Source organism: Sinocyclocheilus grahami, unplaced genomic scaffold (genome assembly GCF_001515645.1).
Source record: "Sinocyclocheilus grahami isolate Dianchi unplaced genomic scaffold, SAMN03320097.WGS_v1.1 scaffold169.1, whole genome shotgun sequence".
Classification (NCBI taxonomy): Eukaryota; Metazoa; Chordata; class Actinopteri; order Cypriniformes; family Cyprinidae; genus Sinocyclocheilus; species Sinocyclocheilus grahami.
In genome coordinates this window covers 1,506,306-1,518,916 of record NW_015505348.1, presented here as the reverse complement: position 1 = coordinate 1,518,916, position 12,611 = coordinate 1,506,306, and the positions used below count along the sequence as shown (strand labels likewise).

The window sequence follows — 12,611 nt, the reverse complement described above, 5'->3', positions numbered from 1 at the left end:
GGTGGTGTTCTTGTATAATTCAAATTATAAATGATATAACTAAACAAATTAATAATTAATTAGGTGAAGCTGCGCTTGAATTTGTCATCGCATCATCGTATGCAATGTGGTGAATTAGGCCTATTATTGCTCATTATTGTCTGTGGGCTATTTTAGTAATTTAAATAACAGGTTATCTTAATATATTGATTAATGACATTGTATTATAATAGCCTATTACACCACCCAAATATGTATTTACTTCCTTCTAATTCTCATTGTCAGTGCAGGCTTGTTTATTGACCGTTATGAAAAGTGACCAGTGTAGCCTGCATAAAAAAGCCTTGAACATAAAACAACAGGACAAAAATATAGTTGATGACTAGGCATAATCATTTCATGACTCTATACACTTCTTTGTGAAGACAGTAGCATAATACAGTGAAATAATGTTCTTTAGCCATTCAAAAACAGCCGTCATGTGCGGGGGTAAAATTCACCCGCTGGCGCTTTATGGTATTCAGCGACCCCTGGCGGTTCTAGTGTTAAACTGGTCAACAACTAATTAAACCATCTACTGTTGGATGGCTAATCAACCATCTTGACCTATCCCTAATCGGGACATCATTGATCCCCCCACTGCATCATCCTTGTGCTGTATTGCATGTTACGAAGGGGGAAAAAAAATGTGTTCCACTTCTCATCTGCTTCTCATCAGCTCTGAGACGAGACTCTAAGGTCTTTGCTATGCACAAGCTTGACCAGACACACTGCAGAGCGCATTGCATCATCCTTTTGCCATTTGAAAACAAGCAAGATGACGCAACTGTCCATGGCAACTCTTGTCGAAGTATTGTAACATACGAGACCTGTGTGAGTCTGTATTAGCAGTACTGGTAAAGGTTTCAGCAGGCCACGGGTTTACATTCAGATCATTTCCCTTTTTCATTGTAAACTCTTGGGGGCAGTCAGTTCAGATCTTGTTCTTCTTAACCACCTGGCCTGTATGTATATGTTACTGTTGGAAAAGTTCATGTCCAGAGGTGTCTGACATCAAAAACGAGCACTTGCTTCCAGAACCGTCGTGTCTTGGCTCAAATGACTTTCAAGAGACCAGCCAAGGTGATGCTTAATACTTTGCTAATGGTAACCTTTCCGTTAACCTTTCCTAACATTTATATAGGCCATTTTTTTTTGCCGTTTTTGGATCGGCATTAAATGCTTTTTCTGTTTGATGTGTTCTGTTCCATCTGATCAACAGGTTCTCACACAATCTGCCAAGTTTCACAGGTTTCCATAGAACTTGAATGCATGTCATTCACAAAGATGTATATTTGCGTCTTGTGTGCTTTTTTTTTTTTAGAGCTCAACAAGGAGTTTACAAAAAAGTGCTGTATTGCCACTGAAAATTGTACCACTATTGATCTTGTACATGCATTTTTTGCACATTCTGATTTTTGACGATTTCTAGCTGGCTAACATAGATATGATTTTGCTGAAATTGCAAAAAAGGCTCCCTAAAGCATCAGTAAGAATGTGTTGAAAAAAAAAGATAGATTACTTACAAATTGTATTTTATCTGAAACGTAGATTACTTACAAATTGTAGTGAAATTGTTACTGATTACAGATTACATGAAGAAATTTGTAGTTAATAACGTAATCTAGGTTACTTGTTTTAGATGTAACGTATTGTAACATACATAGCTTAATACGTAACTTTGGTGGGTTTTTGTTCAATGTGAGCCAAAATCATCACAATTAAAAGAACCAAAGACTTAAACTACTTCAGTCTGTGTGCATTGAATTTATTTAATACACGAGTTTCACAATTTGAGTTGAATTTCTGAAATAAATGAACTTTTTCATGACATTCTAATTTATTGAGATGCACCTGTATTAATTAGACAGGCCAAAATCGACCTGTTCTCAGCAGAGCTCCTGAGAGAGGAGCTGTAAAAATATATTGAGATGGTTTTTGGTACTTATACCGCAAATATATATTCTTAAGGACATCAAAACCTAAAATAAAACTCCAGAAAGGTGTAAAATATGGGACCTTTAAATATTTACATGCATGTGTTTGTATATATATATATTTATACATAATAAATATACACCATATACATATAGTATGTAAACAAAAACTTTTATTTTGGATGCGATTAATCATTTGACAGCACTAATATAAAGCTAACAATTAATTAAATCATAAATATGTAAAATAAAAATAATTTAAACACGTAAAATTTTAATATTTGTTTACCTGCATGTCAGTGTGACCATCAAGTGACATTGAACTGTAAACATGCGAATGTGAAAAAGAATTATTGGAATCAATAAATTAAGAATGATGTACTAACACAGTGTATGCAATCAAGTAATCCATAAAAAAGCAACTGTAATCTGATTATGAGTCTATTTCTTGGAAATATACTGTAACGTAGTTTGTAGATCGGGAAGAAGGAGGCGGGAACCGGCGAACATTTAAGATTTTAATAATAAAATAAACGAACACAAAATAGCGCGACAGCCCCTCGCGGACGACTGTCACGCACAAACAAAACCAAAACACAAAAATAAACTCCAGGCCTGGTCCTCTCTCGTCTTTCCCTGTCGTCACTCCTCCTTTGTATCCTTCCGGAGCTCCTCCGTGAGACTCGAGACCGGTGAGTGGTGCAGGTGTCGCTCATTATCAATTACTCCACCGGCCTCGCTCCGTTCCCACGGCTCTCGGCCCCGGCCCTCTCGTCACATATACATTTAAGTATACATATTTCTTGGAAATATAAAAATGAAAGCTTGGTCATTTTTCTTCTGTTGGGGCCATTGAAAATGTTGTCAGAAAAAATCCAAATGGTCATTGTTTATTGAATATTTTGCTTAAATTTGATCATGCTTTTAGCTACCAATAAAAGTATAGTACTCTTAGTACCAGCTCAATTTACCTTCATTTTACCATATTTAAATTCATTCTGCAGAAAATGTGGAAAAAAAGGTTGCAGATTCAGTTTGATTGTGCTGATCAGTCGCTAAAACTCACATTTACTCCCTCCACAGACATTAAACCTGCTAATGTCTTCATCACAGCCACTGGAGTGGTGAAACTGGGCGACTTAGGCTTGGGACGCTTCTTCAGTTCCAAAACAACCGCAGCTCATTCTCTAGGTAAGCGCTCCTCCCTCCCACCTCCTTGTCTGATTCTTTCTGTCCTTCATGGAAAATGAGAAAATGAGTATTGAATGTGGCGGAAACGGCCTTTAATTACTCAGTAGGGCCCGGATGTGTTTCATTAGGGCTGGCTGCGAGCAGAACCATGTGTCTGTTATAAAAAAGCGCCTTCCCGACGGCCCCTGGGGCCAGTTGAGAGCAGAGCGTGCCAGTGGCTGTATCCATTTCATTGAGCAGTTGGCCTTTCCTGTTGCCTTGACCCCATGACCCCGCTCCGCACATATGATGTCTGGAGGAGGACAGGATCTTGAATCCCTAACAATGCTAGGCTAGGACACCCTATGGTGACAGAGCAACTTTTGGCGAAGTTGCCCGAGGAGGTGCTGCTTTTAACACGCCTTATATTCGAGGTGACCTGTTGTTTAAAATCTCATTTCAAGAGTATACAAATTTGTTAACAGCTTGTCTTCTGCTTTATAGCAGTTTGTATTGCCAAAAAGCTTATTTTCACCATCAAGATCAGATTGTTTGTGACATTTAGTATTATAAGTATCGTAAGTCATATTTCTCTTGTCTGATCACATTTAGATTACCTTTATCATCATCTAACACTCAGTTATTCAGTTAATAATACTAATGATTTAATAACACTAGGAAATATAGTCTTTAGCAGATTTTAAAATGATCTGTTTTTCACTTTTTTTAAATTATTTATTTTATTGTATATCTCAGTGTTATTTAGTATGATACTGTGCTTCATTACTATGGACCCTTTTCATCAGCATCATAAATCCTCCCCTATTTAGATAGATATATATATATTTTTTTAAATGTATGTACATTTATAACGCTATACTTTGTATTATATCACCTTTGCATCCAATTACTGCCATTATCAGTCTCTCTGAATTTTTTTCCTTTGTTTGAAAGTCATGAAAACATTATCGTTGAGTTTCTCTTTTGCTGTTTGAGCAAATGGGAATGAAAAAATATATTTGTGGTACTCTCCCATTCACTGCTCTCGAAGTTTACCCAACTATGATGACATCCGCTGCCGAGAAACCTGGAGATGTGAAAAAGGTCTATTTTGAATTAGTTTTAATTTTTATATTTTCCATCTACTTTTTAATCTTAATTAAAATTTTAGATATTTTGTTGCTTGATTATATATTTTTAAATATGCTAATAGTTTTTTATTTTATTTTGCTATATCCAAGGTAAGCTAAAATAAAAAAAAGCTGAACTAAAGTTAAAAATTGTTTATATATATATATATATATATATATATATATATATATATATATATATATATATATATAAAACATTTATTCTGTCTCTCTCTCTCTCTCTCTCTCTATATATATATTATACTATATATATATAGAGAGAGAGAGGAACCAAAATATGATAGAGGCGCTCTAGCATTATGCCAGTGAGTTTTGGTCAGCCATCTGACTGCCTCACATTTTCCTTATGAAGTGTGCAAACGTACTTAAAATATTAATGTCGTCATTTTGATCTAATTACGATTGCAGGACTTCTATTTCTGCATTTACAATTATTTTCCTGTTGCTGACAGGTTACAGTAAACACAACACAATTAGCGCACAGGAGTAGATTATAATAACTACTGTCTTGTATTCAAGAGCTACAATATGAAACGGAATATAAATGACATATAAATCCAGTATGTTTGTGAAATGTGCATCTGTGTGTAGGAGTATAACAGTATGTTTTATGTCAGCGCTTGATGAGTATGATGTCGACGGAGAAAAAAAAAAGTTTTGCAAGTGTCTAGAAATAACCAAGTTTGCAGCATGTCTTGCATTGCAAGCTTCTAGCCTTCACCTCGACTGCAAGCAACACTGTGAAACACATGTAAACCTGAACTCACAGCGCCCTCTACAGGACGCTCCGCTCCCTCTTTCAGAAGTCTGGCTTTTCAGGATGAGCTACAATCTGCGCAAGGGCTTAATCAGGGCTGTCCTTAATCATGTCTTAATGGCGCCTGCGTCACCTGGGGACCGGAGGAGCCAGTGGATCCATACGACCACATCATCCATTCGCACCTGCTCTCAGGGCCGGTGCCACTCGTTATCATTTACAGACTGCCATGTTAGGGATCCCTAACCAGGCTTTTTTAGGACCCTAACATGATTTATAACCTCTAATGCATCGGCGAATCGTACCACCTCAGTTGCACTTGTCTTTTGTAGAGTTATCTACCTAGCTACCTCCCTACCTACTTATTTATTTATCCGAGCGCCTGGAATTCTTCTCTCGGGATGTTTTAGTATTGACAGTAGGAATGTACAAACGAGCATAAAGACACCCAGGTAGGTACAGCACACATGCGAAAGAGAGTCTCCTGCGGTTCTCTGTCACCTGTCCCGTAGGCTCCGGCTCTCCATACGAAGGCTGAAGGTTGAACCTTAACAGGGTATGAAATTCATGAGTGTCTACATGGCAGGTTAAATTCACCCATGGGCAAAGAGACCTTCGATCCGTGTCTCCCTCAGGGAGGGCAGACCAAAGCTTCCCGTTCTCGCTCGCTCCTCACAGTCCTCTGTTTCTCTCCATGCATGGGGGCGGTTTGGGGTGGAGGGTGCAGGGTTGCTTCGGTACGGTTTGGGGGTTGACAGTTCAGCCAGTAATGAGACAAACCACCACGGTAGAACTCTGGGATGCGCATTGGATGGAGGTCCGGGAAGTGCCATTCCACGGCTGTCAATTCTTCTCTTAAGAAGCCAAGCCCTAGCCTTTTAACTCAGTCTCCGAGTGGCTCCGCAGCCCACAGATACAAACAAAGAGCAAGACTTAAAGAAAGGAAAGATAGCTCTTCTTTACGTTTCCCGCCAGAGGCTTCCTAGCCTTTAAATTAAGCAGGGTGGTGAGCTGAAAGAGAGGGGAAATCGGAACAAAAGAAAGTCGGGAAGAGAAATGACAATTAAAATAAGGGAAAGTGAGCTAATCCTGAACCTTCACATTCTACTATTAACATCAAGAGCGGTGCGTATTACGTGCTAGCGTCTCATCCAAGTAGGGCTGTGAATCTTTGGGTAGACAGCGAATCGATTTGATTCACGGGTTTTCGATTCGATTCAAGAACGAATTTTGCTAATTCAGAACGATTCGATTCACTATTAAATTCGATTTGATTCGATTAACGATTCGATTCTGCATTCTTTTTAGTGCATTCACAGGATTATTTAAATGCTTCCCCTAAATTCTTTAAATGCTTAGTCAGGTGGCAAATTACACAGCAGCCTTTATGGTTAGAGAACCATAGGTTAGAGAGGAAAAAAAAAGTGACAGAAATGTAAAATACAATAATTTTATGTGTGTATGTTTTATTATATATATATATATATTTTTTTTACAAGGAATTATTTTCTTATCTCGTACTTTGAATTTGCTATAAGAAATCAAATACACTGCTGGACAATAATCAATCATTTGTAATCTATAATTTTTTCCTAATGGCAATTTTATGATCGTTTTATATACTACAAACAATTATTTACATTTTCTGCACAGAATAAGGTAGAAAATATACTTTATAGTTTCTGTACTGTAATAAATGTCAGTTAGCACTGCATCATTCATAAATTGTATTTATTTATTGTGTTTATTGTCTTAACGTTTCAGTTCATTCTGCTTTTTATTCAGCTTAGCTGCAGATATAGCCGTATTATGTGTCTTATGTTTTATGGGCGCGAGATTGCTTCTCTTTCAGTGCGAAAACTTCTTTATCTCATTTTCATAAAATAAAATTGCTATAGTATTTAACTTTTCCTCTCCATCGGTGAATGATGATCCTGAAAGAAAACGCGCCTGATGTCTGTTTGCTGTAGCAACGAACGCTATTCTTTCATGCATCTGATTATCAGATAAACCTCGCGTTCTTATTTCAAGGTTGTTGTTAATGCTGTGGTTATTTTAACAGTTTCCTTCGTACATTCTGCACTTGTCTTTTGTAGAGTTATCTACCTAGCTACCTCCCTACCTACTTATTTATTTATCCGAGCGCCTGGAATTCTTCTCTCGGGATGTTTTAGTATTGACAGTAGGAATGTACAAACGAGCATAAAGACACCCAGGTAGGTACAGCACACATGCGAAAGAGAGTCTCCTGCGGTTCTCTGTCACCTGTCCCGTAGGCTCCGGCTCTCCATACGAAGGCTGAAGGTTGAACCTTAACAGGGTATGAAATTCATGAGTGTCTACATGGCAGGTTAAATTCACCCATGGGCAAAGAGACCTTCGATCCGTGTCTCCCTCAGGGAGGGCAGACCAAAGCTTCCCGTTCTCGCTCGCTCCTCACAGTCCTCTGTTTCTCTCCATGCATGGGGGCGGTTTGGGGTGGAGGGTGCAGGGTTGCTTCGGTACGGTTTGGGGGTTGACAGTTCAGCCAGTAATGAGACAAACCACCACGGTAGAACTCTGGGATGCGCATTGGATGGAGGTCCGGGAAGTGCCATTCCACGGCTGTCAATTCTTCTCTTAAGAAGCCAAGCCCTAGCCTTTTAACTCAGTCTCCGAGTGGCTCCGCAGCCCACAGATACAAACAAAGAGCAAGACTTAAAGAAAGGAAAGATAGCTCTTCTTTACGTTTCCCGCCAGAGGCTTCCTAGCCTTTAAATTAAGCAGGGTGGTGAGCTGAAAGAGAGGGGAAATCGGAACAAAAGAAAGTCGGGAAGAGAAATGACAATTAAAATAAGGGAAAGTGAGCTAATCCTGAACCTTCACATTCTACTATTAACATCAAGAGCGGTGCGTATTACGTGCTAGCGTCTCATCCAAGTAGGGCTGTGAATCTTTGGGTAGACAGCGAATCGATTTGATTCACGGGTTTTCGATTCGATTCAAGAACGAATTTTGCTAATTCAGAACGATTCGATTCACTATTAAATTCGATTTGATTCGATTAACGATTCGATTCTGCATTCTTTTTAGTGCATTCACAGGATTATTTAAATGCTTCCCCTAAATTCTTTAAATGCTTAGTCAGGTGGCAAATTACACAGCAGCCTTTATGGTTAGAGAACCATAGGTTAGAGAGGAAAAAAAAAGTGACAGAAATGTAAAATACAATAATTTTATGTGTGTATGTTTTATTATATATATATATATATTTTTTTTACAAGGAATTATTTTCTTATCTCGTACTTTGAATTTGCTATAAGAAATCAAATACACTGCTGGACAATAATCAATCATTTGTAATCTATAATTTTTTCCTAATGGCAATTTTATGATCGTTTTATATACTACAAACAATTATTTACATTTTCTGCACAGAATAAGGTAGAAAATATACTTTATAGTTTCTGTACTGTAATAAATGTCAGTTAGCACTGCATCATTCATAAATTGTATTTATTTATTGTGTTTATTGTCTTAACGTTTCAGTTCATTCTGCTTTTTATTCAGCTTAGCTGCAGATATAGCCGTATTATGTGTCTTATGTTTTATGGGCGCGAGATTGCTTCTCTTTCAGTGCGAAAACTTCTTTATCTCATTTTCATAAAATAAAATTGCTATAGTATTTAACTTTTCCTCTCCATCGGTGAATGATGATCCTGAAAGAAAACGCGCCTGATGTCTGTTTGCTGTAGCAACGAACGCTATTCTTTCATGCATCTGATTATCAGATAAACCTCGCGTTCTTATTTCAAGGTTGTTGTTAATGCTGTGGTTATTTGAACAGTTTCCTTCATACATTTGGTTGAACGACATTGTTAAAACACATTTATCATTCAATGGAACTGTGCGTATGCTTTAGACATTTTCATTTTTGCTCCGTCCATGCAATAAATGCGCAGCCTTCGACTGCTCAGGTAATGTCGTCGGTATGACCGAGAGCCATTGAAAGACTACAGAAAAGTAAAACTACTTCACTTTAGCATTACTGGCCACGAGCACTAGGGAGAGATCACACATCAGCTGCTCAAAAAATGTGTCAGTGAGACGAACGGAGCGTGAGCGCAATCCTGTGACAGCCACAGGCGGTAAAATGGAGCACGTGAAGGAGAGATGCGAGGGCACGAACACTGTTCAAGGTCTCCATTCATTCCTGCTTGTAGTAATTTAATGTGTATATATTTTGAAAGTATTGAATCACGATTCATTCGATTCTTAGCGTTTTAAATCGATTACTGTCCAAAATCGACGATTCACGATTCAAAATCCCTGTTTCAAGATCGATGCATATGCATCATCAGGGTTTGTAATCGATGCATCGAGAAAACGAGTGAATCGTTACACCCCTACATCCAAGGGTTTTGAGCTAACTAGGAGAGCCGTTCTGACTCCGAGGTCTGAGGAGTTAACGGGACCGAATGGATTTTTCTTTTAATCCCTCACTTTGCGCAGTTAACACTTCATTTTTGTAATTAAACATATTTGTGGATTTCCACGTAATTAGCGTACCGTTGAGAGTCAGCGGTAATCTCTTCTTTCGTTCAAAAAAGGATCTTGCCCGTTATTGAAAATGTATTTTAATGTCATAACAATTCATAATAATGGAATGAATCCCAACGCAACCTACGATTTATTTGCATGAATACGTAATGCACACTTAATTTGACGTGCTGCAGGAGTAGTTGCTCTGTAGTGCTAGGCTTTTATGAAACTATTAGCATGAGAGGAGATGGGCTTTTTCAATGCTTTTTCTAAGTTACGTATGTGATGAAAGAGTCCGTTTCTATGTGTCCGTTTTTTTTTTAAACACCTTTTTATTTTTTTTATTTTTAAATAGTTTTTCGATTGCTAGTGTCAACTTTAAGTAGACCATTCGTAAGTATATTCCCACAAAAAGTGTCAACACTGTGATGTTTTCGAAACATTGTTTTGTTTTAGAATCCTGCAACATAACACCGGCTCAACTAATAGCATGAGTTTGGAGGCGGGGCTTTATGTGTGACCAGTGGCAGATGGGTGGAGCGTTTCTAAATTTTTTAGTTTTTTGTTTCGTTTTTTGTTTGGCTTTTTTACAGATATTTAGAGATGCACAATGTATTGGTACCATATTGGTTATCAAACAATATTAGAGTTGGCAGACATTGATTAATAACAGTTAAATGGATAGTTCACCCAAAAATGTAAATTGCCATTAATTACTCGCCCTCATGTCGTTCCAAACCCATAAGACCTTCGTTCATCTTCGGAACAAGATATTTTTGATGAAATCTAAGAGCTTTCTGACCTTCAATAGACAGCAACACAACCACTGATGTCACATGGACTATTTTATCAATGTCCTTACTACCTTTCTGGGCCTTGAATGTGTCAGTTACGTTGCTGTCTATGAAGGGCCAGAAAGCTCTCGGATTTCATCAAAAATATCTTAATTTGTGTTCCGAAGATTAACGGAGATCTTACGGGTTTGGAACGACATAATTAGTGACAGAATTTTCATTTTTGGTTCAACTATCCCTTTAAATGTAATCTTTCGCAAACTTCAAAATCAATATCCATTTTTTTAATTTCTTTTAATACCTATGGCTTTTTCATATTGGATCGTCCCTGGATATAACCATGCACTTATGGCCATTGAAGTCAATAATATTGACTGGTCAGATTTCGTTGATGACATTTGTAATTTCTCATAGGCCAGCTCTCACCTTCTGACTTTCTTTCACTTGTATAAAAGAAAATGCTTTTTAACGTAGGTCGGTTTGACACACTGATCGCATCATAGGGCGATACGGTAGGAGGGAAGGGCCGCGTCTTTGCTTGTGTTTTTCTCAGCAAGTGTTTCAACCTCAGCCCCGCTACCCGCCCAACCATCCTGACACCGTTCAGTGTCGAGATGTTTCGCTTTGGCTCTTGTTCTCGCCACCTGAGACATCTTAACGCTTTGTCAGATCTGAGCTGTTTGTGCCAAGGCTAAACTTTCGTAAACTGCAAGCATTTGTCAGAATGTTTTTTTTTTTTTAACTCTATTCTTTTTTTTCCCCTCCCTCTTTCTATCATCAATCTTTCATGCTGCCTGGCTGGTTGGCCACAGTCACTGAGCAGTAAGGAGCTTATCACGGCTTCAGGGAGGGTAGCGCAGGGAGTTTGACTGGCCTCTTGGGTCCCGCTCTTCTGCCTGATGGCTATTAGTCACTGCCAATTACCCACAATTCTTTGCAGGGCCACAGACTAAGCGACCTGATGCTCTGTTCAGTCTCACGTCTGTCACAGTGCGATTCTCAGTGCCTTCCAACATATGCAACATCATGGCACGTAATCATTGTTTACCTTTGGCAGGCTTCCCAAACATTTCTGCTGTCTTCCATTGGTCGAGCAAACAGACAATCCTGCCCGCAGATATACTTCAAAATAAAACTACACATGATATTTCGGAAGACCAAACAGTATATATTGGTGGTTAGCTGTCACTCATTAGCCTGAGCTACAGTGTGAAATCATCAGATAGGACCTACATTTTCTTGTGGCACAACTGGTAGAACCATCAAAGACTGTTTTGGTACAGTGGCTGTTTTGGTTTTATCGAATTTCAAAGACAGTCAAAGAATGGAGCGAGGAAAAAAACATGAGAGGATTGATTAAAGTTTCATTTTTGGCCTTGTTGAATGGCTCCTGTTGTAAATCATTGAGGTTTTTTTGTAATGAGAAGTGAATGAGAGATTTGAAATCTCCTCACATGTAAGCTGAGATTTTCATTCCCCAATACACATACTTGCAGCCTAAACCCCATCCCCCAGATCTCTAAACCACCCACCCACATGCATTCATGAACATTCACATTCGGCTCCATCTGTAAAAGTTGTTCTACAAGTCATAATCTGAACGTCAAACCGCCTGTGTTCCCAAATTACACAGGTTGTGTTTTTTCAGATCAAGTTAGTTACATCATATATCCCAAATTAATGCGGTTTTATTTCATTGCCATTGTTCTAGTAAATTGTGTGTGTGTATTTAGTATCATTTCTTTTTTTGTTATAGTAGTTATTTTTATAAGTGTCTTTATATAATTAGGTTAAATAAGTTTAAATGTAATGTTTGTTGGAGGTAAGGTGTTAAAAAATGGTACTGTCAGTATTCTGTAAAAAATGTAAATAATTTTGGATGTACAATAGGTGTACGTCGAGCAGAAGTGTGTTTGTTTCTGTGTTTTTCAACTGGGGTTTTAATTAAATCATCAATTTATGTATCAGTCAAAGGGACTATGCAAATCAAAGCGGTTCTTATTGAATAAGTTATCTTACACTCACTCATTCATATTAAATTGAGAAATAATTTTTGTTTGTAATAAATATGAAAATGAACTTAAATATAAATAAATAAATATATATATATATATATATATATATATATATATATATATATATATATATATATATATACCACAAAACCAGTCTCAAGCCGCTGGGGTATATTTGTAGCAATAGCCAAAAATATATTGTATGGGTCAAAATTATAGATTTTTCTTTTATGCCAAAAATCATTAGG

The 12,611-nt window shown here is 37.7% G+C and overlaps 1 protein-coding gene across 2 annotated transcripts in view; it reads left to right on the top strand.

Annotated features, from left to right (window-relative positions):
* LOC107593338 (serine/threonine-protein kinase Nek7-like) overlaps window positions 1–12,611 on the top strand; it is a 45,428-nt gene that overhangs the window by 17,908 nt on the left and 14,909 nt on the right. For both annotated transcript variants that reach the window (XM_016283024.1, XM_016283025.1), the window contains exon 5: window positions 3,039–3,146. In XM_016283024.1, coding sequence (XP_016138510.1) covers window positions 3,039–3,146 — 108 coding nt within the window. The remainder of the gene's footprint in view (window positions 1–3,038; window positions 3,147–12,611) is intronic.